This window comes from Pan paniscus, chromosome 19, assembly GCF_029289425.2.
Source record: "Pan paniscus chromosome 19, NHGRI_mPanPan1-v2.0_pri, whole genome shotgun sequence".
Taxonomy (NCBI): domain Eukaryota; kingdom Metazoa; phylum Chordata; class Mammalia; order Primates; family Hominidae; genus Pan; species Pan paniscus.
This window is the reverse complement of record NC_073268.2, coordinates 80,537,712-80,565,260: the sequence shown is the minus strand read 5'-3', so window position 1 is coordinate 80,565,260 and position 27,549 is coordinate 80,537,712. Positions and strand designations below refer to the sequence as shown.

General features: G+C 44.6%; 1 protein-coding gene across 5 annotated transcripts in view; it reads left to right on the top strand.

The window, feature by feature from the left end:
* PECAM1 (platelet and endothelial cell adhesion molecule 1) overlaps positions 1 to 27,549 on the top strand; it is a 108,899-nt gene that overhangs the window by 53,257 nt on the left and 28,093 nt on the right. For all 5 annotated transcript variants that reach the window (XM_034942725.3, XM_014342194.4, XM_063599323.1 and 2 more), the window contains 9 exons: positions 528 to 821; positions 3,277 to 3,582; positions 8,620 to 8,895; positions 15,223 to 15,471; positions 18,223 to 18,498; positions 22,242 to 22,529; positions 23,599 to 23,706; positions 25,129 to 25,156; positions 26,158 to 26,231. In XM_034942725.3, coding sequence (XP_034798616.1) covers positions 528 to 821; positions 3,277 to 3,582; positions 8,620 to 8,895; positions 15,223 to 15,471; positions 18,223 to 18,498; positions 22,242 to 22,529; positions 23,599 to 23,706; positions 25,129 to 25,156; positions 26,158 to 26,231 — 1,899 coding nt within the window. The remainder of the gene's footprint in view (positions 1 to 527; positions 822 to 3,276; positions 3,583 to 8,619; positions 8,896 to 15,222; positions 15,472 to 18,222; positions 18,499 to 22,241; positions 22,530 to 23,598; positions 23,707 to 25,128; positions 25,157 to 26,157; positions 26,232 to 27,549) is intronic.

The following is a 27,549-nucleotide window of genomic DNA, read 5'->3' as shown; positions in this document are numbered from 1 at the left end:
CTTTTGAGACAGTCTCACTCTGTCGCCCAGGCTGGAGTGCAGTGGTGAGATCTCACCTCACTGCAACCCCCGCTTCCCAGGTTCAAGTGATTCTTGTGCCTCAGCCTCTCAAGTAGCTGGGATTACAGGCCTGCACCGCCAAACCTGGCTAATTTTTGTATTTTTAGTAGAGAGGGGGTTTCACCATGTTGGCCAGGCCAGTCTCTAACTGCTGACCTCAGGTGATCCACCCACCTTGGTCTCCCAAAGTGCTGGGATTATAGGCGTGAGCCACCATACCTAGCTCTACATCTTTATCACACTCTGTTCCTTTGCCTTGGTGGGAAAAGTTGCAGCTTAGTACTAACTGCCTCCTGCTTGAGCCACTGTGCACAGTTACTATCAGCCTGGCCCTGTAGGCATGTAGGACCCCTGGACTCAATACTGCATAGGATGGGATAAGACCACATCTGATGTGGTGAAGGTCACCGGGATGATATTGTTTCTGAGATAACAGGTATGTCTGCCTTCCTTCCCTTTGCATTTAGCTTTCACAATCAACAGTGTCGACATGAAGAGCCTGCCGGACTGGACGGTGCAAAATGGGAAGAACCTGACCCTGCAGTGCTTCGCGGATGTCAGCACCACCTCTCACGTCAAGCCTCAGCACCAGATGCTGTTCTATAAGGATGACGTGCTGTTTTACAACATCTCCTCCATGAAGAGCACAGAGAGTTATTTTATTCCTGAAGTCCGGATCTATGACTCAGGGACATATAAATGTACTGTGATTGTGAACAACAAAGAGAAAACCACAGCAGAGTACCAGGTGTTGGTGGAAGGTGAGTCCTTGGAACTGAGCACAGGCAAGCAGATGGAGCGTAGCACACAGTGGCGTGAATAACAGCTGTGAATGAATAGTGACACTGGACTTAACTCTCCACCCATCACCCTCTCATTCATCTGCCTGGCATTTTTCTTACCTGAATACGTAAGCACTAGACATATTCCCAATAGGCCAGGCCCTTCCTTCCTTCCTTCCTTCCTTCCTTCCTTCCTTCCTTCCTTCCTTTCTTTCTTTGATGGAGTCTCACTCTGTCACCCAGTCTGGAGTGCAGTGGTGTGATCTCAGCTCACTGCAACCTCTGCCTCCCAGGTTCAAGCGATTCTCCTGCCTCAGCCTCCCAAGTAATTGGGATTACAGGTGTGTGCCACCACACCTGGCTAATTTTGTATTTTTAGTAGAGATGGGGTTTCACTGTGTTGGTCAGGCTGGTCTCGAACTCCTGACCTCAAGTGATCCACCTGCCTTGGCCTCCCAAAATGCTTCTTCATCTCGTCTCATAAATTAAAATTTCTTCTTCAAGACTCAACTCAATGATGTCTTCTCTTTCCAAAACAAAATTGATCTGCCCCAGGGTGCCAGTCAGTACAGCTCTGATGCTCTCTCTACATTCAATGGTATTTGTGTGTATAAAGGCCACAGCGGTGTGTTAAGACACTGAGTTCTGCAGTCACTCTGCCTGGGTTTCAATCTGGGCAAGTCCCTTAACAGCTCTAAACTTCAAAATCCTCACCAGTAAAAGGAAGATAACAACGATACCCATTTCAGGCAATTATTGAGAGGATTAAAAGTGTCATGTGGGTAGAGTGCTTAGCAAAATTTCCAGCACCTAGTGAGTTCCTAATAAATGGAAATGTATTTATTTATTTTGAGACAGAGTCTTCCTCTGTCACCCAGGCTAAAGAGCAATGGCGCGACCTTGGCTCACTGCAACCTCTGTCTCCTGGGTTCAAGCGATTCTCCTGTCTCAGCCTCCCAAGAAACTGGGATTACAGGCACGCGCCACTGTGCCTGGCTAATTTTTTGTATTTTTAGTAAAGACGGGGTTTTACCATGTTGGCCAGCCTGGTCTCGAACTCCTAACTTCAAGGGATTTACCCACCTTGGCCTCCCAGAGTGTCAGGATTACAGGTGTGAGCCACCATGCCCGGTCCACAAATATTCTATTTCACTCAGTATTGCCATCCGTTCTTACACATCTGTCTGCTCTTCTGGATAGTGAAATTGTAAAGACAGAGATGGTGTTTGGTTTATTCTTATATCTTGAACAATGAATCTGGCTCATAGTAGGCATTCAGTCAATGTTCATGGAATAAATTAAAGTCAGTCCTAGCCTGTGGCTGCATTCAATAAAGGGTAACAACAATCACAGTGACACTGACAAATACTGGCTACCTTTCCCCTCTAAGCATCATCTGTTGGGAATCTGATTGTGTCCTCTTCCCAATAGGATTATAAACCATTGAAAACACCAAGTACATCTTGACCATATTTTATTTTTTTAATTAATTAATTTATTTTTTTTTTAATTTTTTTTGAGACAGAGTCTCACTCTGTTGCCCAGGCTGGAGGGCAGTGGTGTGATCTCAGCTCACTGCAACCTCTGCCTTCGGGGTTCAAGCAATTCTCCTGCCTCAGCCTCCCAAGTAGCTGGGATTACAGGTGCCTGCCACCATGCCCAGCTAATTTTTTGTATTTTTAATAGAGATGGGGTTTCGCCATGTTGGCCAGGCTGGTCTCAAACTCCTGACCTCAGGTGATCCACCTGCCTCAGCCTCCCAAATTGTTGAGATTACAGATGTGAGCCACCTCGTGTGGCCTTAGTGGTGATTTTGGTGTACCCATCACCCGAGCAGTGTACACTGTACCCAGTGTGTAGTCTTTTATGCCTCGCTCCCTCCCACTCTTTCCCCTGAGTCCCCAAAGTCCACTGTATCATTCTTATGCCTTTGTTTCCTCATAGCTTAGCTCCCATTGAGCATATTTTATATTTTTTCCTTTCTTTTCTTCTCTTTTTTGAGACAGGGTCTCTGTTGCCCAGGCTGGAGTGCAGTGGTGGGAACACTGCTCACTGCCGCCTCAACCTCCTAGGCTCAAGTGATTCTCCCACCTCGGCCTCCCAAGTAGCTGGGACTACCAGTGCACACCACTAACTACCCCTGGCTAATTTTTAATTTTTTTTTTGTAGAGATAGCATTTCACCGTATTGCCCAGGCTGGTCTCCAACTCCTGGGCTCAAGAGATCCACCCACCTCAGCCTCCAGATTTTATATTTTTCAAAGTGCCTAGTACTGTGCTGGGCACATACCTGTTCATTTATTACCTGGTAGGTCGCACTGGGTGTTCAGAGAACAAAAAAGAGCCCTCTCATGGGTCAACTACAGTCACTCAGCGGAGGGAGGCTTGTGTCTCTCAATCAGGCTGATACTGACAGACTTTCTCTTTCCCCATAGGAGTGCCCAGTCCCAGGGTGACACTGGACAAGAAAGAGGCCATCCAAGGCGGGGTCGTGAGGGTCAACTGTTCTGTCCCAGAGGAAAAGGCCCCAATACACTTCACAATTGAAAAACTTGAACTAAATGAAAAAATGGTCAAGCTAAAAAGAGAGAAGAATTCTCGAGACCAGAATTTTGTGATACTGGAATTCCCCGTTGAGGAACAGGACCGCATTTTATTCTTCCGATGTCAAGCTAGGATCATTTCTGGGATCCATATGCAGACCTCAGAATCTACCAAGAGTGAACTGGTCACCGTGACGGGTCAGCGTCCTGCTCCCTTCTTCATCGTTCTTTGTGGTTTCTGGTTTGGTATGGGGAGAAAGAACTCAGAACTGGGAAGGGGCTGCTGTTCTCAGGACTTAAGACCTGTTCTTAATCATTTTAAGCCAGTATTTTTCAAGCTTTTTTGACTGTTATACAGTTAAATTGCATACAATTTTTCAAACAAGAGTTTCACCAACAACACTTTACTCTTAATATATATGATGCCTTTTGTTTGTTTGGCTTGGTTTTTGGTTTTTTTTTTTTTTTTTTGAGACAGAGTCTCGCTCTGTCGCTCAAGCTGGAGTGCAGTGGTGCAATCTTGGCTCAGTGCAGCCTCTGCCTCCCGGGTTCAAGCAATTCTTATGCCTCAGCCTCCGGAGTAGCTGGGATTACAGGCATGCAGCACCACGCCTGACTAATTTTTGTATTTTTAGTAGAGATGGGGTTTCGTCATGTTGGCCAGGCTGGTCTCAAACTCCTGACGTCAGGCGATCCACCCGCCTTGGCCTCCCAAAGTGCTGGGATTACAGGCGTGAGCCACCACCCCAACCTTGTGTGTGTTTTTGAGACAGGGTCTTGCTCTGTTGCCTGAGCTGGAGTGCAGTGGCATGATTTCAGCTCACTGCAACCTCCACCTCCCAGGTTCAAGCGATTCTCCTGCCTCAGCCTCCTGGGTAGCTGGGATTACAGGGGCATGCCACCATGCCTGGCTAAATTTGTATTTTTAGTATAGACAGGGTTTTACCATGTTGGCCAGGCTGGTCTCAAACTCCTAACCTCAGATGATCTACCCACCACGGCCTCCTAAAGTGCTAGGATTACAGGCGTGAGCCACCGTGCCCAGCCTATTTCAGTCTTTAAACACTGGCCATGATGCACTACACTGATGCATTATGTGATCTGTAGTTTGGAAGCCACTGCTTTAAGCCATCGAGGGTCAGACACCAGGAAGTTGGGTTTGGAGGGGATCGGGAGGAAAGAGGGGCCAGGTCCTCAGCCTTGGCCTCCTGTTGTTCAATGTAGATTTGCGTTGGACAAACAGCAAACAAATGAGGTGGCCTGGGAAATGCTCCCAGGAGAGAAGGAGGCAACAGTAGAGGGAAGCTGGGGAGTGTCCAGGACATACAGGGCTCTAGGACAGGTAGTCAGCCACTCCCAGGACCCGGTCTCATTTGCCAAGCCGGGAGAAGTCAGGGGAAGGCACACCCATGTAGATATTTGCAAATATTTCCAAAATAGGAAACTTACATTTTGTCATAAATGGTCCCCTTCTTTTGGCATCCCACTTTATCCTGCCCATTGTGTGTATGTGTGTCTGTATGTTCTATTATCTGATTATAAAATCATGTGTGCTCTGGGTAGAATTTTCAGACAAAAGAGCAGGATATAAAGTATGTATATAAAGTGACAATCATTTATAATGCCTCTACTTAGAGAAAACCACACATGATCCTCTAGACTTTTTCTGCATATATTTATATATCATACACACACCCAGCCACACACACACACACACACACACACACACACACAGAAAAAACATCTTTTGTTTTTACAAAAGATGGGGACCTATCACACTATTTTACAGCTTTTTTAAAACCAGACAAAATCTTATGGACTTTTGTCCATATGAAGAAATATAGATCTATCTCATTTTAGAACTCAGAACTTGACTGTAGGGATGGGCCATCTCTGCAACCCTCAAACTCCTGGGCTTGAGTGATTTACCTCATCTTCTGTTGATGGATATTTAGGTATTTTTCTCAGTTTTTGCTATTACAACAATCTTGCAGTATAGATATTTGTACTTGTAACTTGTGTACTTTGGCAACTATTTTACTATTATTATTTATATGGTTAATTCTTAGCAGTCAAATTGTTGAATCAGATGTTTTGTGCATTTTCTTATTTATTTATTTATTTATTTATTTATTTATTTATTTGAGACAGAGTTTCACTCTTGTTGCCCAGGCTCGAGTACGGTGGCGCAATCTCAGCTCACCGCAACGTCTGCCTCCCGAGTTCAAGCGATTCTCCTGCCTCAGCCTCCCGAATAGTTGGGATTAGGCATGTGCCACCACGCCTGGCTAATTTTGTATTTTTAGTTGAGATGGGGTTTCTCCATGTTGGTCAGGCTGGTCTTGACTCCCGATCTCAGGTGATCCACCTGCCTCAGCCTCCCAAAGTGCTGGGATTACAGGCATGGGCCGCCACACCTGGCCTGTGCATTTTCAGTTAAAAACTTCAGCATGAGGCCAGGCATGGTGGCTCACATCTGTAATCCCAGCACTTTGGGAGGCTGAGGCAGGCGGATCACCTGAAGTCAGGAGTTTGAGACCAGCCTGGCCAGCATGGTGAAACCCCATCTTTACTAAAAATACAAAAATTAGCCAAGCGTGGTGGTGGGCACCTGTAGTCCCAGCTACTCTGGAGGCTGAGGCAGGAGGATCACTTGAACCTGGGAGGTGGAGGTTGCAGTGAGCCACCGTGTCACTGCATTCCAGCCTGGGTGACTGAGTGAGACTCCATCTCAAAACAACAACAAAAACTTCAGTATGAAAAACTTATCGTAAAATAAAAAGACAAATGACAAACTGGAGAAAATATTTGCATAGTACCTTTGACAAAGAGCTAATTCCTTTAATTTATAAAAGGTTTGGCTGACTGTGCCTGGATCGATGTTGCCAAAGTGCTAGATATTGCCAAAGTGCTCTTCAAGATGGTTGAACATTTTCATCAGTAGTGATGCTAGTGTTTGTTTTCCCACATCCTTACCAACAAAGTTTTTCTTTCTTTCTTTCTTTTTTAAATAGAGATTAGGGTCTTGCTATGTTGACCAGGCTGTTCTCGAACTCCTGGCCTCAAGTGATCCTCCCATCTCGGCCTCCCAAAGTGCTAGGATTGCAGGCGTGAGCCACTGCTCCTGGTCCTAACAGAGTATTTCAATGTTTTATTATTTTTGACAATCTAGTTGAGGTATAGTGATATATATCATTGTGGTGATTTGTATTTCTTTAGTTTTTAGTGAGGTTGAGTTTGTTTATTCGTCTATTACATTTTTTTTCCCGTAAACCGCCTATTCATATATGCCTTGTCATTTTTATTGTGAATCACAAAACTCCGGTGCCACAAAGAAACAAGATAGGTAAATTTGACTAAAGTCATTTTTATTGTTCCTGGTTGGATTTGTTCAAGCCCTTTATTTTATTTTTATTTATTTATTTATTTTTGAGATGGAGTCTCACTCTGTCGCCCAGGCTGGAGTGCAGTGGCGCGATCTCGGCTCACTGCAACCTCCACCCACCAGGTTCAAGTGATTCTCCTGCCTCAGCCTCCTGAGTAGCTGGCATTACAGGGGGCTGCCACCATGCCCAGCTAATTTTTGTATTTTTAGTAGAGACGGGGTTTCACCATCTTGGCCAGGCTGGTCTTAAACTCCTGACCTCGTGATCCACCCATCTTGGCCTCTCAAAGTGCTGGGATTACAGGTGTGGACCACCGTGCCTGACCCCTTTATTTTATTTTAAAAAATATTTTATAATATGTTTTTTGAGATGGAGGGTCTCACCATTGTTTCCCAGGCTGGTCTTAAACTCCTTAGCTCAGGCAGTTCTCCTGCCTCAGCCTCCCAAAGTGCTGGAGTTGCAGGCGTGAGCCACCGCCCCTAGCTGAGCCTTTAATAAATTGATTAGCTATTTGTCAGTGATATTATGCACATATTTTCTCTAGTTTGTCATTCTTCTTTGAGTTTTATGATAAGTTTTCCATGCTGAAGTTTTTAATCTTCATTTAGTCAAATTTACCTGTTCTGTTTCCTTATGGCGCCTCAGTTTTGTGATTCATACTTAAAGGTCTTCTGCATGTCAAGATTATTAAAGGAAAAAAACACACCCATGTTTTCTATTCCTGTGCTATGGTTTCATTTTTTTCCCCCTGCATTTAAATATCTGGCGCATCTGGAGTTGATTTGGGTGAAAGAAAAACACTCTTCAGCTATTATTAAGGTTCCCCAGAAGACCTAAAATTTGAGAGTCCTAAAGCATGTAAAGGATGCCTTCCCCTTTTTTACTTTTATTTGAGAAGGCAGGCTATTATTTTATGATAACTTCTAATTATGAATTGACTTTATAATGCTAAAAATCACTAATGAATATTAAAGCATTAGAGTACTCTAAGTTCACTATTAGCATTTTAAAGATATCCCTAATCTATATTTTACACAGTTGGAATCTGTGTATATATTCCAGTTTATGCCCTGGGCTTGTTTTTTTGTTGTAAGTGGAAATGAAAGCCTAGGACCTATCCCTACTTCCCTGAAGATCCTATGCCCTGGTTGGTATGTGATCTATACTTGATTAAAACTATTTTTCTTTTTAAATAGAGATAGGGTCTCACTATGTTGCCCAGAGGCATTTCTAGAACTCCTGGGCTTCCTAAGTGTTAGGATTACAGGTGTAAGGCCCCACACTCAGGCAAAATTGTTTTTCAAACTGCATGAGTCATGAAATCAGTTTAGTGAGTGATGGCCAGCATTTAAAAAAATGAAATAGAAAAGACTAGAAGCCACTTTTTTGGAGGCATGCGATTATTTAAATATGCATTTCCATGAAGCAGCACGTTTCACAGAGCTGAACTTTTGAAAGCTATAGTATCTTCATGCTGAAATGCCAAGCTTCCATGAAGTGCTGAGAATAGCCTAGAAAACTCGTAGTGGGCAGGAGGAAGATCATTTCTAAATACTGTGGTTATTTCTGAAGTCCTCTGAAGGCGAGATCTAGAGAAGGTGTTTGGCCTTTGGGAAGCTTCAGAAACCCAGATAATTGCAGTGAAGAAGCCTGAAGATGCAAGAGTGAGCGAGAAGGGAGGGAGTATGAGAGCAGCCAAGGCAAAAGTTCTAGAGAAGAAAGGTTGAATTTTTAAAGTTAGTTAGGAACAATAGAAGTTTGAAAAGGGGAAGCAGCAAAAAGAGCAGAAGAGGCTCCTCTTGCCCAGGTTTGCACCCGAGTCCAACCAGGTTGTCTTCCTCTCTTGCAGAATCCTTCTCTACACCCAAGTTCCACATCAGCCCCACCGGAATGATCATGGAAGGAGCTCAGCTCCACATTAAGTGCACCATTCAAGTGACTCACCTGGCCCAGGAGTTTCCAGAAATCATAATTCAGAAGGACAAGGCGATTGTGGCCCACAACAGACATGGCAACAAGGCCGTGTACTCAGTCATGGCCATGGTGGAGCACAGTGGCAACTACACGTGCAAAGTGGAGTCCAGCCGCATATCCAAGGTCAGCAGCATCGTCGTCAACATAACAGGTAGGGCTGCTGCTGCGGGAGGGTGTTGGCATATGGCGGGCTCAAGAGGCCACCATGCTGCAATCCAGCATGGCCAAAGAGAGCTGATACATTTCCTGCCCCTGCTTATCTGAATGAATGTGCTCAGATGGGGCTTTGGTGCTCGTGGGAAGAAACCACTGCAGAGCGAGTTAACAGTCTACTGTGCGTGTTGAGGGTACAGGCTCCGGCACCAAAACTCAACCCTGCCGCTCACTGCTTCTGTGACCTTGGGTGAGTTATTGAACGTGCCGCAGCTCTGTGAGATGGTGATAATGACCTTTTAGGACTGCTATAATGATTAATGAGACAACTATACTGTAAGCATGAGCTGAGAGATTTGTACAGAGTAAGACTCTGAACACTGGTTAATGTTTTCATTACTCTGTTATATTTCTCCATCCCCTGTGACAAGCACTATGCTAGATCCCAGACATGGGTCCTATGACAGGGCCACAAATGAGAAAGCGTTAGTAAACTCAAAAATAATGATAACATGGCTGGGCATGGTGGCTCACGTCTGTAATCCCAGGACTTGGGAGGCCAAGGTAGGCAGATCACTTGAGGCCGGGAGTTCGAGACCAGCCTGGCCAATATGATAAAACCCCATCTCTACTAAAAATATGAAAATTAGCTGGGCATGGCAGCATGCCTGTAATCTCACCTACTCGGGAGGCTGAGGCACAAGAATCTCTTGAACCCGGGAGGCAGAGGCTGCAGTGAGCTGAGATTGCGCCACTGCACTCCAGCCTGGGCCACAGAGTGAGACTCTGTCTCAAAAAAAAAAAAAAAAAAAAAAGAAATGACAATTACCCTTTGTTGAACATTGCATGATGGGTTTATATACATTTTCTTTTCTTTTTTTTTTTCTTTTTTGAGACAAAGTCTCACTCTGTTGCCCAGGCTGGAGTGCAGTGGCACGATCTCGGCCCACTACAACCTCTGCCTCCCAGGTTCAAGTAATTCTCCTGCCTCAGCCTCCTGAGTAGCTGGGATTACAGGTGCGTGCGCCACCATGCCCTGCTAACTTTTTGTATTTTTAGTAGAGATGGGGTTTCACCATGCTGTCCAGGCTGGTCTCAAACTCCTGACCTCAAGTGATCTGCCTGCCTCGGCCTCCTAAAGTGCTGGGATTATAGGCATGAGCCACTGGGCTGGCCCAGGTTTATATATATTTTCATTTTATGCTCATAACAATTCAAGGAGATAGGCATAAGAATGTCCACTTTATGGATGTGGAAACTGAGACTGTGAGGTTAGTAACTTAACCAAGGATTACAGGGTTACCAAGGGGGTAGAACAAGAGTCACCCTCAGGCCTGTTTGGCTTTCAAATCCATGAACTTGAAAGTTCCCTCAGACTCCTAACCCTCCTTACCTGGCTTTAGTTCCCTCTAAAGTACTTAGCACCAAAAATATACTCTACCTTTCTTGTTTATTATGTGTATGCAGCCACTAGAATGCAAGCCGCTGAGAACAGGAACATCATTTTGTTCAGTGCTATATCCTTAACACCTAGAACAGTGCCCGGCACACAGGAGGAATTCAATACATATTTGTTGGATGAAGGAATGAGTGTTAGATGACAATGTTTCAGGGGACAGAGACAGTCAGCACTTCTTGGTTGCACGGTGAAGGGGTTCTCGTGTGTCTGTATTCATAACGTTCATTCATTCATTTGTTCAGTTATTTACTAAAAGCCTCCTATGTGTCAAGCATTGAGTGTGCAGTGTCAGCAACAGTCTCCAGCACCATAGGTAGGCTACCAACTACCCAACTGGTATATTGGCATATACATTGGGTCCTGCTGGTCTATAGTGTGTGCTAGCAATTTAGTTAAGTATTGATCATGACTTATATTTTGATGGCTCATGGTATTTTTTTACTGATACAATTTATATTATCTCATTAAAGAAAAGTACCAGTTCAACACATATTGAGCATTTTCTGTATGCTGGGCAACTTACTGGGGACAAAGAGCTACCTAAGACCCGGTTTTACCTATGAAGAATTCATAGACATAACTAGACCAGTCTACAGCATTTTGTGGTAGAAGCCCAAATGGACTGAGACATTCTGTCTCAGACACTTTCCCTGGATAACTTTCTCCAACAGGTCTCTCCATGATTCCCAAGGCTAGGTTCAGTGTCTTTTTTCTTTTCTTTTTTTTTTTTTTGAGATGGAGTTTTGCTCTTGTTGCCCAGGCTGCAGTGAAGTGGCATGATCTCAGCTCACTGCAACCTCCGCCTCCCAGGTTCAAGCGATTCTCCTGCCTCAGCCTCCCGAGTAGCTGGGATTATAGGCATGTGCCACCACACCTAGATAATTTTTGTATTTTTAGTAGAGACGGGGTTTTGCCATGTTGGCCAGGCTTGTCTTGAACTCCTGACATTGTGATCCGTCCACCTCGGCCTCCCAAAATGCTGGGATCACAGGTGTGAGCCACCACGCCCTGCCAGTTCAGTGTTTTTCCTATGGGGTCTGTGACAAATAATGCATCTGAATCAACCACTAAATGTAAGCACTTTGAAGTCAGAGACTGTTTCTTATTCACTGATATCTCTCAGTGCCTAGCAAGGGGCCCGCCACAGAGAGAACCTTCAATAAATACTTGTGGGGTGAAATGAGTGAGTGAACAAATACATGAGTGAATGCATGAATCATTATTTGCTGCATTACAAGCTGCAAAACTTTTCTTTTGTTTCTTTTTTTTTTTTTTGAAACGGAGTTTCACTCTTTTTTTAAATTATTATTATACTTTAAGTTTTAAGGTACATGTGCACAATGTGCATGTTAGTTACATATGTATACATGTGCCATGCTGGTGTGCTGCACCTATTAACTCGTCATTTAGCATTAGGTATATCTCCTAATGCTATCCCTCCTCCCTCCCCTGACCCCACAACAGTCCCCAGAGTGTGATGTTCCCCTTCCTGTGTCCATGTGTTCTCATTGTTCAATTCCCACCTATGAGTGAGAAGATGCGGTGTTTGGTTTTTTGTCCTTGCCATAGTTTACTGAGAATGATGATTTCCAATTTCATCCATGTCCCTACAAAGGACATGGCTGCATAGTATTCCATAGTGTATATGTGCCACATTTTCTTAATCCGGTCTATCATTGTTGGACATTTGGATTGGTTCCAAGTCTTTGCTATTGTGAATAGTGCCGCAATAAACATATGTGTGCATGTGTCTTTATAGCAGCATGATTTGTAGTCCTTTGGGTATATACCCAGTAATGGGATGGCTGGGTCAAATGGTATTTCTAGTTCTAGATCCCTGAGGAATCGCCACACTGACTTCCACAATGGTTGAACTAGTTTACACTCCCACCAACAGTGTAAAAGTGTTCCTATTTCTCCACATCCTCTCCAGCACCTGTTGTTTCCTGACTTTTTAATGATCGCCATTCTAACTGGTGTGAGATGGTATCTCATTGTGGTTTTGATTTGCATTTCTCTGATGGCCAGTGATGGTGAGCATTTTTTCATGTGTTTTTTGGCTGCATAAATGTCTTCTTTTGAGAAGTGTCTGTTCATGTCCTTTGCCCACTTTTTGATGGGGTTGTTTGTTTTTTTCTTGTAAATTTGTTTGAGTTCATTGTAGATTCTGGATATTAGCCCTTTGTCAGATGAGTAGGTTGTGAAAATTTTCTCCCATTTTGTAGGTTGCCTGTTCACTCTGATGGTAGTTTCTTTTGCTGTGCAGAAACTCTTTAGTTTAATTAGATCCCATTTGTCAATTTTGCCTTTTGTTGCCATTGCTTTTGGTGTTTTAGACATGAAGTCCTTGCCCATGCCTATGTCCTGAATGGTAATGCCTAGGTTTTCTTCTAGGGTTTTTATGGTTTTAGGTCTAATGTTCAAGTCTTTAATCCATCTTGAATTAATTTTTGTATAAGGTGTAAGGAAGGGATCCAGTTTCAGCTTTCTACATATGGCTAGCCAGTTTTCCTAGCACCGTTTATTAAATAGGGAATCCTTTCCCCATTGCTTGTTTTTCTCATGTTTGTCAAAGATCAGATAGTTGTAGATATGCGGCGTTATTCCTGAGGGCTCTGTTCTGTTCCATTGATCTATATCTCTGTTTTGGTACCAGTACCATGTTGTTTTGGTTACCATAGCCTTGTAGTATAGTTTGAAGTCAGGTTGCGTGATGCCTCCAGCTTTGTTCTTTTGGCTTAGGATTGACTTGGCGATGCGGGCTCTTTTTTGGTTCCATATGAACTTTAAAGTAGTTTTTTCCAATTCTGTGAAGAAAGTCATTGGTAGCTTGATGGGGATGGCATTGAATCTATAAATTACCTTGGGCAGTATGGCCATTTTCACGATATTTATTCTTCCTACCCATGACCATGGAATGTTCTTCCATTTGTTTGTATCCTCTTTTATGTCCTTGAGCAGTGGTTTGTAGTTCTCCTTGAAGAGGTCCTTCACATCCCTTGTAAGTTGGATTCCTAGGTATTTTATTCCCTTTGAAGCAATTGTGAATGGGAGTTCACTCATGATTTGGCTCTCTGTTTGTCTGTTATTGGTGTATAAGAATGCTTGTGATTTTTGTACATTGATTTTGTATCCTGAGACTTTGCTGAAGTTGCTTATCAGCTTAAGGAGATTTTGGGCTGAGACAATGGGGTTTTCTAGATATACAATCATGTCATCTGCAAACAGTGACAATTTGGCTTCCTCTTTTCCTAATTGAATACCCTTTATTTCCTTCTCCTGCCTAATTGCCCTGGCCAGAACTTCCAACACTATGTTGAATAAGAGTGGTGAGAGAGGGCATTCCTGTCTTGTGCCAGTTTTCAAAGGGAATGCTTCCAGTTTTTGCCCATTCAGTATGATATTGGCTGTGGGTTTGTCATAGATAGCTCTTATTATTTTGAGATACGTCCCATCAATACCTAATTTATTGAGAGTTTTTAGCATGAAGCGTTGTTGAATTTTGTCAAAGGCCTTTTCTGCATCTATTGAGGTAATCACGTGGTTTTTGTCTTTGGTTCTGTTTATATGCTGGATTACATTTATTGATTTGCATATATTGAACCAGCCTTGCATCCCAGGGATGAAGCCCACTTGATCATGGTGGATAAGCTTTTTGATGTGCTGCTGGATTTGATTTGCCAGTATTTTATTGAGGATTTTTGCATCAATGTTTATCAAGCATATTGGTCTAAAATTCTCTTTTTTGGTTGTATCTATGCCTGGCTTTGGTATCAGGATGATGCTGGCCTCATCATCCTGAGGGAGGATTCCCTCTTTTTCTATTGACTGGAATAGTTTCAGAAGGAATGGTACCAGTTCCTCCTTGTACCTCTGGTGGAATTCGGCTGTGAATCCATCTGGTCCTGGACTCTTTTTGGTTGGTAAGCTATTGATTATTGCCACAATTTCAGATCCTGTTATTGGTCTATTCAGAGATTCAACTTCTTCCTGGTTTAGTCTTGGGAGAGTGTATGTGTCAAGGAATTTATCCATTTCTCCTAGATTTTCTAGTTTATTTGCGTAGAGGTGTTTGTAGTATTCTCTGATGGTAGTTTGTATTTCTGTGGGATTGGTGATGATATCCTCTTTATCATTTTTTATTGCGTGTATTTGATTCTTCTCTCTTTTTTTCTTTACTAGTCTTGCTAGCGGTCTATCAATTTTGTTGATCCTTTCAAAAGACCAGCTCCTGGATTCATTAATTTTTTGAAGGGTTTTTTGTGTCTCTATTTCCTTCAGTTCTGCTCTGATTTTAGTTATTTCTTGCCTTCTGCTAGCTTAAGGAGTTTCATTCTTGTTGCCCAGGCTGGAGTGCAGTGGAGCGATCTCGGCTCACTGCAATCTCTGTCTCCTGTGTTCAAGGGATTCTCTTGCCTCAGCCTCCCGAGTATCTGGGAATACAGGCGCCCACCACCATGCTGGCTAATTTTATATTTTTAGTAGAGATGGGGTTTCACCGTGTTGCCCAGGCTAGTCTCAACTCCTGACCTCAGGTGATCCACCCACCTCTGCCTCCCAAACTGCTGGGATTACAGGCGTGAGCCACCACACCTGGCCACAAGTTGCAAAACTTTTCTAATCCTTGTCATTGAAATAAATTGGATTAACAAGAAAGGAAAACCTGCCATTGGAATCCTAGGCAAAGAATGAACCCTAGCTCCTTACTGGGGTGATCGTTAGGTACATGAGAAGCAAAGGAAAACTTTTTGCTGGAAGCTGGAAGTTGGTTCTGCCAAGAGCACCTGAGCCAAGGGCCTCTCCAGGAAGGGTCTTTAGGGTGGTGGCCAGACACATCTCGCTCCATTCCCACTCACTGTTTTTCAGAACTATTTTCCAAGCCCGAACTGGAATCTTCCTTCACACATCTGGACCAAGGTGAAAGACTGAACCTGTCCTGCTCCATCCCAGGAGCACCTCCAGCCAACTTCACCATCCAGAAGGAAGATACGATTGTGTCACAGACTCAAGATTTCACCAAGATAGCCTCAAAGTTGGACAGTGGGACGTATATCTGCACTGCAGGTATTGACAAAGTGGTCAAGAAAAGCAACACAGTCCAGATAGTCGTATGTGGTGAGTATATTGTTGCTGACTCAGAGGACATCCGGGGTTGAATGGGAGAAAGGAAATTTATCTGCAGCTGCCGCCCTCTCCGGTCTGAGCAGACTCAGGCAGGGTAAGAACTAGAGGGAGAGAAGTGTGAAATCAAAAGGCCAAAGAAACAAGGAGGTATTCCTGCTCAGAACACTGATTCACTGATGATGATGTGGCCTCTGACTTACTAAGATTCTGGCAAGATTCTGCCTCCTGGAGCAAGTACCCACCCAAAAGGTCAGGAAGGAAACACTACTTAGTCAATGTTAAACTTTTCTTTTTTTTTTTTTGAGACAGAGTCTCACTCTGTCGCCCAGGCTAGAGTGCAGTGGCACGATAGCTCACTGCAACCTCTGCCTCCTAGGTTCAAGTGATCTCCTGCCTCAGCCTCTCAAGTAGCTGGGATTACAGGTGCCCACCACCATGTCTGCCTAATTTTTGTATTTTTATTTTTATTACTTTTATTTATTTATTTATTTATTTTTTTGAGATGCAGTCTCACTCTGTCACCCAGGCTGGAGTGCAGTGGCACAATCTGGGCTCACAGCAAGCTCCGCCTCCTGGGTTCACGCCATTCTCCTGCCTCAGCCTCCCAAGTAGCTGGGACTACAGGCTCCCGCAACCATGCCTGGATAATTTTTTTTTGTATTTTTAGTAGAGATGGGGTTTCACCGTGTTAGCCAGGATGGTCTCCATCTCCTGACCTCGTGATCTGCCTGCCTCGGCCTCCCAAAGTCCTGGGATTACAGGCCTGAGCCACCACACCCGGCCAAGAATATCAAAATTCCATTTTTTAAATCTGTATCCTGGCTAACCCAAAAGGGTAAGACTTCCAGTGCACAGAATGTAGGTATTTGACCACCAGGAGCTGGGCTTCTCAGGCCTGAATGTGCATGCAAGACCTGGTTAAAATACAGTTATGATTCAGTATTTTAGGCCCAGATGGGGCCAGGTTCTGCATCTCTAACTAGCATTTTGGTGATGTGGATGCTGTTGGTCTCTGGACCACACTTTGGGTGGCGAGATTCTGGATGATTATAGAACTCCAGTCAAGTTGTCACTGTCACTGTATTATTCAGTCACGATCCTTTCATTTAACCTGTGGCTGTGTTTTATCCAGCTAAGATTTTATTATAGCTTCAACTGAACCAGGATTTTAGCCTATTTTTAATGCTCTAACCACCTAACTCAAAAGGCAGGAATGCAAGAGACAAATGTGTGTTATAACGTTTTATTTTATTTTTTGTTCTTGGGAGGAGGAAATCTCATTGTATAAGGTTTAAATAAACTAATGCCTAAATAATGACCTAATATAATTCTTATCTGTTAAGAGGCTGAAGCACTAAGAAGACTTTTTTTTTCTTTTTTTTTTTTTTTTTTGAGATGGAGTTTTGCTCTTGTTCCCCAGGCTGGAGTGCAATGACATGATCTCGGCTCACTGCAACCTCTGCCTCCCGGGTTCAAGCGATTCTCCTGCCTCAGCCTCCCGAGTAGCTAGGATTACTGGCATGTGCCACCATGCCCAGCTAATTTTGTATTTTCAGTAGAGACGGGGTTTCTCTACATTGGTCAGGCTGGTCTTAAAGTCCTGACCTCAGGTGATCTGCCCACCTCGGCCTCCCAAAGTGCTGGGATTACAGGCCTGAGCCACCGTGGCTGGCTGAGAATAATTTAAAAACATATATATTGGCTGGACCTGGTGGCTCACACCTGTAATCCCAACAATTTGGGAGGCCAAGGTGGGTGGATCACCTGAGGTCAGGAGTTTGAGGCCAGCCTGGCCAACATGGTGAAACCCACTCTCTACTAAAAATACAAAAGTTAGCCGGGTGTGGTGGCACATGCCTGTAATCCCAGCTACTCGGGAGGCTGAGGCAGCAGAATCCCTTGGACCCAGGAGGTGGAGGTTGTGGTGAGCTGAGATTGCGCCATTGCACTCCAGCCTGGGTGACAGAGCAAGACTCGGTCTCAGAACACACACACACACACACACATACACACACACACACACACACACACACACATATATGCTCAGCCAGGTGTGGTGGCTCATACTTATAATCCCAGCACTTTGGGCAGCTGATGTGGGAGGATCACTTGAGTCCAGGAGTTCAAGACCAGCCTGGGCACATAGTGAGACCCTGTCTCTACAAAAAATAAAGAATTAGCCAGGTGTGGTGTGCACCTATAGTCCCAGCTACTCGGGAGGCTGAGGTAGGAGGATTGCTTGATTCTGGGAGGTTGCAGTGAGCTGTCATTGCACCACTGCACTCCAGCCTGGGTAATAGAGTGAAACCCTGTCTCAAATACACACACACACACACACACACATTTTGTTGGCTACCTGTTGTACTTTTTCTATGCTTTCTGTGTCTTTGCTCAACGCAAGAAAAGTATATTATGTGTGCATGTGCGTGTGAGATATGGTAAAATATGAACATGTATTTCTGGGGATGTAATGTTTTCCTTGAATTTCTGTCATTCTCTGTTTTGCTTATTGTACTTCTCTTTCCCTTTCCCTTCTCACCACACACACACACACACACACACACACACACACACAGCCTGTCAGTCTCATAGGTGTCCTATAAAGGTAAATAAGGCAGGCAGGCATTTGAAATTACAGCAGGGATAGAAAGCAAAGCTCAGGCTTTGGAGGAGGAACCTCTTGTGCTGGATGCTTTGCTTTTACCTTCAGTGCCTTTTGGATTGTTTCTCCCTCTGTTCTAGAAATGCTCTCCCAGCCCAGGATTTCTTATGATGCCCAGTTTGAGGTCATAAAAGGACAGACCATCGAAGTCCGTTGCGAATCGATCAGTGGAACTTTGCCTATTTCTTACCAACTTTTAAAAACAAGTAAAGTTTTGGAGAATAGTACCAAGAACTCAAATGATCCTGCGGTATTCAAAGACAACCCCACTGAAGACGTCGAATACCAGTGTGTTGCAGATAATTGCCATTCCCACGCCAAAATGTTAAGTGAGGTTCTGAGGGTGAAGGTGATAGGTAAGTTGCTGTGCTATGAGAAGAAATCATGTGGGCTTGGGGCATTCGTTCATGCCCAGGGACTGTGGGGACAATAAGAGAAGTAGGAGGCCAGGTGCGGTGGCTCATGCCTGTAATCCCAGCACTTTAGGAGGCCAAGGCTGGTGAATCATTGAGGCCAGGAGTTCAAGACCAGCCTGGCCAACATGGTGAAACCCCATCTCTACTAAAAATACAAAAATTAGCTGGGCATGGTGGCGTGCGCCTATAATCCCAGCCACTCGGGAGGCTGAGGCAGGAGAATTGCTTGAACCCAGGAAGCAGAGGTGGCACTGAGCCAAGTTGCGCCATTGCACTCCAGCCTGGGCAACAAGAGCGAAACTCCATCTAAAAAAAAAGAAAAGCGAGAGAAGTAGTGGGTGCTTATGCAAAGTCCATATACTAGATATGCACCAAAGCAGGGCCAAGGTTCAGTAAAGGAGGCTGGAAAATATTTGGGGGCTATTGATGAGGACAATGTAATCTCTTTCCAGAACCTTTCAACAAACTGCTAAAATATGATAAGCATGAAAGTGTCCTGACTGCAGGAAGCACTGAAGTTGTGCATATGGGCTCCCTTAGCACTTTCTCCTTTCCAGATACACTGTTCTGAGAATTGTAGATCAGGACTCTGCTGTTGTGACTCCTAGCCGGGCAACCCTGCCTTGTGTGAAATCCGCAGCGGTGAGAGCTACAGGCTGTGGTCTCATGGCAGTTACTAACATTTGCCTGGGATTCTCATCATACTCAAGAGAAATATACCATTGTCTTGGGGGTGGACAGTTTCCCTTAAGCCTCTATCTCATGCCTCTCAGAAGGCCTCAGGAGTGCCATTGCTTGCATGTCTTAGATATTTTGCATCCTGTTGTAAAAAGTTTAATAAGGCTTCCTCCTCTTTGTCCTTCTTGTTTAGTAACTGCCTATCTACATGGGCTGCTGGTGGATGTGAATAGGAGAGAGGGATTCCTGCTTCTATTCATGTATAGTCTAATAGTAGCCATACCTTTTCAATTAACATTAACATAGGCCGGGTGAGGTAGCTCACACCTGTAATCCTAGCGCTTTGGGAAGCTGAGGTGGGCGGATCACCTGAGGTCAGGGATTCGAGACCAGCCTGGCCAGCATGGTGAAATCCTGTCCCTACTAAAAATACAAAAAATTAGCTGGGTGTGGTGGTGGGCACCTTTAATGCCAGCTACTCGGGAGGCTGAGGCATAAGAATCATTTGAACCTGGGAGGCAGAGGCTGCAGTGAGCCAATATCATTCCGCTACACTCCAGCCTGGGCAACAGAGCAAGACTCCATCTCAAAAAAAAAAAAAAAATTAACATTAACATAGACTAAGCACCTAATGGTGTGAGGCATACAAAAAAGAAGACATATTCTTTGTTTCAATGCTGTAGTAAGAAACAGAAGCTCTCCTAATTAAATGATGGAGAAACATCTGAATCATAATACCAATAAGCATAGAAAAAATGTTAGGGGTCATGTTTGGTTGTCACGTGAACTATATCCTTACAGTGATGGTGATAGTAATTCAGGGTATGTCAGACGTCATCTAGCTTAAGTGGGTAAACATTGTGAAAAAGCTGGGCTAGGTGCCAGGGCTTGAGAATGGGTGGGCAGAGAAGGCTGAAGATGGCTGAACATCTCCAGCAAACACATGAGCCAAAAGGTCCCATGGGGCACTTCAAAAGACTGTGCGCGGCCAGGTGCGGTGGCTCACGCCTATAATCCCAGCACTTTGGGAGACCGAATGGGGTGGATCACTTGAGCCCAGGAGTTTGAGACTAGCTTGGCCAACATGGCAAAACCCCGTCTCTACTAAAAATACAAAAATTAGCCCAGTGTGGTGGTGGGTGCCTGTAGCCCCAGCTACTCAGGTGGCTGAGGTGGGAGAATCGCTTGAATCCAGGAGGCAGAGGTTGCAGTGAGCCAAGATCGTGCCACTGCACTCCAGCCTGGGTGACAGAGTGAGACTCTATCTCAAAAAAAAAAAAAAAAAAAAAAAGACTGTGGCCAAATCAGATGGCTGGAAACAAAGGCTGGAGTTTGGGAATGGAGAATCACCAGATATGAGCTGAAAAAGTGGCTGAGCCTAAGTGTGACAGGTGTCAGGTGCCAGTCTCAGGAGTAGGGAATTGTCCTGCATGCAGTGAAAAGCCAGAAGATGGAAGGAAGGACAGGATGCAAATGCGTTCTCGGAACGATCCACCTGGTGGCTGGGTCAGGGAGCAGGCATGGTGACTTCAGACCTCATGGTACGTTAGAGGCTAATGTGGAAGCCCATGTGAAGCTGTTGGTTTAAACTGGGTCGATATCAGTGGCTCACATTTACTGACCATGTGTCCAGCCCTGTGTGAAGTACTGTAGTAAATTGCTCCAATGGAAACTCACAATAACCACAGAAGACCAGTAACAGCATTGTCGTTATTTTATCATGACACAACTGAGGCTTAGGGCAGATAGCTGGTGGGTGGTGGGACTGGGATTTGAGCCCACTGGTGTCCCAGGCCCGGAGCTTGGCTTCTTCCATTGTCTTACCACAGCCTGCACTCACAGGAGAGTGACTCATAAGTTACAATACCATCTGCTGACCATCTGCTCTCACACTAGAAGGAAAGTCTACTTGGGAAGACAATTTAGGATCCGAATTTTGGTAGTTGAGGATGGAGCTAGGAAAAGCGGATATAGGAGGTAGCCAAGTTCTGCTTGGACCTGCAGGGAGTGAGGCTGGCTGGGCTTCCAGGTGGAAACGCCCAGGTGAAAAGGGAGACTTGGAGTTCAGGAAAGTGACCTGGACTGGAGCCATAGGTTTAGGTGTCAGTGGCTCAGAGACAGAAGCTCAGCGTGTAGGTGAAATCACCCAGGAGGAGAATGGGGATGGAAAACTGAGGATTGAATTTTGCAAAATGTTCATACTTCCGGGGAAAACAAAGAATAACCAGTGAATAAGAAAGGGGTGCCAGGTAGGAAGGGAAGAGAATCAGAGTCATGAGGAAGCCCAGAAGCCCAGAAAAAGCTGAGTTCCACAGTAAGACCTGGGCAACAGTGAAGTATGGAGAGCCCAAGGTTGGGATCCTGGAGGAAGAGCATCCACCACTGAATTTAATCAGCAGGGGACTCAGGGACGTTGGTTGGGGAATCAAGTGACCTTCCCAGTTTCTTCAAAACTTGAGAGAGAGTGCAGTGTCACAAGATTGTGACTACACAAGAGTGCAGTCAGATTTCAGGGGTAACAAGAAAGTGTGAAATAAGGGAGTCAAAGCATAAAGGAAAAAGGAGAAAAAATGGCCGATAGCTAGAGAAGGCAGTGGGTCAAGATTGTCTGTGGCCTGGCATGGTGGCTTATGCCTGTAATCCCAGCATTTTGGAAGGCTGAGGTGGGCAAATCACCTGAGGTCAGGAATTCAAGACCAGCCTGGCCAACAGGGCAAAACCCCGTCTCTAAAACAACAACAACAACAAAAAAATCCAAAAAGTTAGCTGGGCCTGGTGGGCGCACCTGTCATTCCAGCTACTCGGGAGGCTGAGGCAGGAGATTTGCTTGAACCCAGGAGGCAGACGTTGCAGTAAGCTGAGATTATACCACTGCACTCCAGCCTGGGTGATAAGAGCGGGACTCTGTCTCAGAGAAAAAAAAAAAAAAGTTGAGCAGTGGCTGTCTCATGTTCCTCTTCCTCTGCCCTTCTTTGCTCAGTGTGAATCCTTTTCCTGCTTTTCAGCCCCGGTGGATGAGGTCCAGATTTCTATCCTGTCAAGTAAGGTGGTGGAGTCTGGAGAGGACATTGTGCTGCAATGCGCTGTGAATGAAGGATCTGGTCCCATCACCTATAAGTTTTACAGGGAAAAGGAGGGCAAACCCTTCTATCAAATGACCTCAAATGCCACCCAGGCATTTTGGACCAAGCAGAAGGCTAGCAAGGAACAGGAGGGAGAGTATTACTGCACAGCCTTCAACAGAGCCAACCACGCCTCCAGTGTCCCCAGAAGCAAAATACTGACAGTCAGAGGTGAGTCAGGGTCTCCACAGCAAGCTGTGCTGTGGGCTCCCAAGGGCAAGACCAGAAAACACACCCCTTGTAAGAGGGAGTTGGGGGGAAGTCTAGCTTATGTGACTGAAGGCTAGGAGAGTAATGTCCTCCAGGCTCTTGGTTGTAAGTGACAGAAACCCACTCGAATTAAGTAAAAAAGAGGAATCGATTATTATAAGGAATTGGGAGAATGTCACATTGTTCCAATTACAAATTGTTGGCAGACTCACCATTGAGTCATCTTGGGTCAAACATCCAACCACAGACCACCTGTGGCCAAGGGGATTGGGTCACGCAGAACAGACATGATTGGGGAGCCCACTTATGTGGGTGGGGGCGGTTTCCTGGAGAGGAAGAGGGCTGAACACACATGCCAAAAAGGAGTCTACTCCACTTGAGCCCTGGAGTTGGAGACCAGCCTGGGCAACATGGTGAAACCCTGTCTCTACAAAAAGTACAAAAATAGGCTGGACGCAGTGGCTCATACCTGTAATCCCAGCTACTCGGGAGGCTGAGACATGAGAATCACTTGAACCCAGGAGGTAGAGGTTGCAGTGAGCAGAGCTTGCTCCACTGCACTCCAGCCTGGGCAACAGAGCAAGACTCTGCCTCAAAAATCAAACCAACAAAAAATAGCTGAGTGTGGTGGTGTGCTCCTGTAGTCCCAGCTACTCGGGAGGCTGAGGTGGAAGGATTGCTCAAGCCCAGGAAGTTGAGGCTGCAGTGAGCTGTCATCAGCCTCTAGCCTGGGTGACAGAGTGAGACCCTGTTTCAAAAAAGAAAGAAAAAGAAAAGAGTCTACCCCAGCAAAGCTGGTTTGTTCCCTCCTTGAGGACCACAGCTGACCTCTATTTGTAGCAGAGACAATCATTTCTGCACCAGCTCTGAGTGCAGAACCCCTCAGAGGTAGATGGATGCTAAGGCAAGCTGCCAGTTACAAGAGCTGTGAGAATCAGACTGACTTTTGTTGCTTAAGCCTGATATTATTTCTTCCTGGCAGAGGAAGAGCCTACATACAAAAAAAATTTTTGTTTTGTTTTGTTTTCAGTCATTCTTGCCCCATGGAAGAAAGGACTTATTGCAGTGGTTATCATCGGAGTGATCATTGCTCTCTTGATCATTGCGGCCAAATGTTATTTTCTGAGGAAAGCCAAGGGTGAGCATAGTTCTTTCCTTCCATACTGACTGGTCGTCCTTGCCAGGAAACCAGCCAGGGATGTGTGGTGCTTTTCTGACCCCTGGATTCAGCTAGGCAAAAATGAAAGCTATTATTTTCCTCATTGGGCAAACCAGAAAAGATAAATTTGGGGGGAAATTGCATCTTTGTGTGGTTAGAAGAAGCCATTTCTGTAGATTTGTCCACACCTAGTCCTGTAATGCGTGTAGAGTGGGGTGCAAGTGTCTTGGAGACACACAAACATGCGCATAACACCCACATGTTGCACACACACATTGAATGCTTTGTAATTAACCTGGTGGTTGTGCTGTGACTTCTACCCTATGCTTGGGGTTAGCTAAGTAAGCCCGGCTGAGCAGCCAGGACCACCTGCTGATAACCAGGAATCAAAGTCAGCTGTCCAAGACTCAAGGAAAAGGGCAGAGCATCAGTAAATCCTGCAAAAATTTTTTTGTGGGATAAGGTAGGTTCTTTTGGAGCCTCTGGTGCTGCTGCCCAGGATGGGAGGGGAAGATGGGGTGAGGAGGGGCCCTGGTTTTTGTCAGGAAAGCTGCCACCCATCAAGGAAGATAGAGCACACCCTGGCGTTGATCTTAGGCCAGCTTCGAGTTACAAACGCAGGGATTGATTTCGCCTTTACTTTTTGTAATTATCTGGAATCAAAGAGAGTGGTCAGGCACGGTGGCTCACACCTGTAATTCCAGCACTTTGGGAGGCCAAGGCAGGCGGATCACTTGAGGTCAGGAGTTCAAGACTAGCCAGGACAACATGGTGAAACCCCCCCCCCCCATCTCTACTAAAAATACAAAAAATTGGCCAGACGTGGTGATGGGTGCCTGTAATTGCAGCTACTCGGGAGGCTGAGGCAGGAGAATCACTTGAACCTGGGAGACAGAGGTTGCAGTGAGCCCAGATCACATCACTGCACTCCAGCCTGGGCAACAGAGCAAGACTCTGTCTCAAAAAAAAAAAAAAAAGAGAGAAAGAGAGGAAGAGAGCTGCCTGCTTATCTGGCTAATCTGGTTCCCATATCATTGTCTCTTTTTCCATCATATTTCACTAACAAAAATCACTTCTGGCTAAAATAGTCAAGATATCATGTTTCTGGGGAAATATCTTGGTATAAGACCAAGAGAATACCTCTTTCTTTTCTGTCTTTTGTAAAAGAGTGAATATATTTGGCTTCTTTTTCTCTCTTTTTCTGGGTATTCAATCTTCTGGGAAGTCAAATGTAGCTGAAAAGAGTGTTCCTTCACAGTTTACTAGGAGTAAAACAAAGAGAAAAGAAAAGTGTTTTCTATCTATTACGTTAGTGCAAAAGCCATTGGCGTTTTGGCCATTATAGTAGTATGGATGCGGGTACTGTATACTGACTTTGGTTTTTCGTTTTCTGTTTTAAAGCCAAGCAGATGCCAGTGGAAATGTCCAGGTAAGTGTATTTGTAAGAAGGGGGCGGCTGCTCTGTGAGCACGGTGGACATGTCTGGAGGGAGATTCTGGTCATTAGGAAGTTTTCAGTGGCTCTTGGCAAACTCAGAAAAATATAGGCCTTCCTTGGGTGTGAGTTGTGTGTGTGTGTGTGTGTGTGTGTATCTCAGTGGAAGAATGCCAATTGTCCTTTCATGGGAAGGAATGGCTTTTATTCTGAGATCATGTCCTTCCTACATGATTATTTGTGAAATCTCCCTTTCCTTATGAAATTATAATGGTAGTAGATAAATTTTTTAAAATTTGACAAATAGAGTTGGCCTTTAAAAAATGGTTTTACTACCTTTACTGTTGTTGAAATCCCAAATCCAAAAGTATAGAAATGATTGCTCTGTTCCAGAGAGAAACAGTAGCGCGGGATAAGAATTTCAGGGGCTTGGTAGTAGCCTGTGAAGGACTCGTGGTATTCATGTGTGCTTTGGTCCTGATGTTTATTTTAATAGGAAAAAGTTTTATCACCGCCAAGCATGGTGGCTCGCACCTGTAATCCCAGCACTTTGGGAGGCTGAGGCAGGCAGATCACCTGAGGTCAGGAGTTCAAGACCAGCCTAGCCAGCGAAACCCCATCTCTACTAAAAACACAAAAATTAGCCAGGCGTGGTGGTGCATGCCTGTAATCCCAGCTACTCGGGAGGCTGAGGCACGAGAATCGCTTGAACCCAGGAGGCGGAGGCTGCAGTGATCCGAGATTGCACTGCTGCACTCCAGCCTGGGCGACAGAGCGAGACTCTGTCTAAAAAAAAAAAGTTTTTTTTACATAATCCTTGGAGCTGCCAAAAAATGTTAGTTTTCCAAATGAGAGAGTAAAGTTTTCCTTACCTTGGAAAACTCTTCCTGGTTTTCTCATGATCTTCCCTTGTTTACTTTGGTGGTTTGGGGTTAGAACAGTAACAACAACAAATATATCTATATATTGTTTTCTCTTTTTATATTTCATTTGAAGGCCAGCAGTACCACTTCTGAACTCCAACAACGAGAAAATGTCAGATCCCAATATGGAAGCTAACAGTCATTACGGTAAAGTCATGGTCTCCTGCCATTTCTAATTTCCCCCAACTTGCTACATACTTCCTTAGCCCTCTCAGAAGCAGAATATGTAAGTGGTAGGATTACAGTTGGAAGAGAAACCCTGGCTTCAACAGGGTACTTCATCTCATCAGCCACTGGGCCGTGTAATATACGGAAACGTAAAAGGAAAGGTAACACATTTTATTCTAACTTTGCCATCTTCCAAACTCCCCGTAGAAGAAAGATGGAGAATAATCATAATGCCTTCAAAGACTTTGAACATTGCTCCAGCGTAATATTATAATTCTCCATTTTCAAGACAGAGACCAGATATTGAATGAAAACATTGGTAAAACATCTTCTCAGATGGAATTATTACAAGCACAAGACAGTTTTACTTCAAATTTGCCACAAAGGGAAAGCAATTTCAATATTCTCTCAGTAGAGGCATAAATAAAGTGTTCCAATTAAGAAATGTCTATTCATAAGGCTCATCAGTAGCTTCAGGGTCAGCTCAGCTGAATGAGTAGCCAGTCCTAGGAGTTCTTAATCCCAGGTTAGTAAGAAAATTGCTCAAGCATTTCAGCAGGGATGCTACTTACTTCCCAGAGGGGGCTATAATTACATCACAAAAAGTCCTGTCCCAGACCAAATTTGGAACACTCTTCCTCTTTTCTTTCTTTCTTTCTTTTTTTTTTAGACAGGGTCTTCCCAGGCTGGAGTGCAGTGATGCAATCTCAGCTCACTGCAGCCTCCACCTCCCAGGCTCAGGTGATCCTTCCATCTCAGCCTCCTGAGTAGCTGGGATCACAGGCATGTGCCACCATGCCCAGCTAATTTTTATTTTTTGTAGAGATGGCACTCTACCAATGCTGGTTTCAGACTCCAGGGCTTAAGAAATCCTTCTGCCTTGGCCTCCCAAAGTGCTGGGATTACAGGTGTGAGCCCCTGAGCCCAGCCACTTTTCTTGCTTTATCAGCAGGTTTGGTCATAGAATGCTCATGTTCTTTTCTAATTCTATAAGTGTCTCACAAAATAAGAAATTTTTAGGATATACTTTTTACAGAGATATATTTTGCTTGAGAAATATGTTTTAAGAATTGAGTAATTCATATAGTACTGAATCATAAACTTTAAAAAAGGAAAATAAAATATTTGTAGTAATAAAAGTAATGTGTCAGTAAATAGAAAAGAGCAAATATATTGTTTAAGAAACTGTATTCTAGGCCGGGCGCGGTGGCTCACGCCTGTAATCTCAACACTTTGGGAGGCCGAGGTAGGTGGATCACTTGAGGTCAGCAGTTCAAAACCACCCTGGCCAACATGG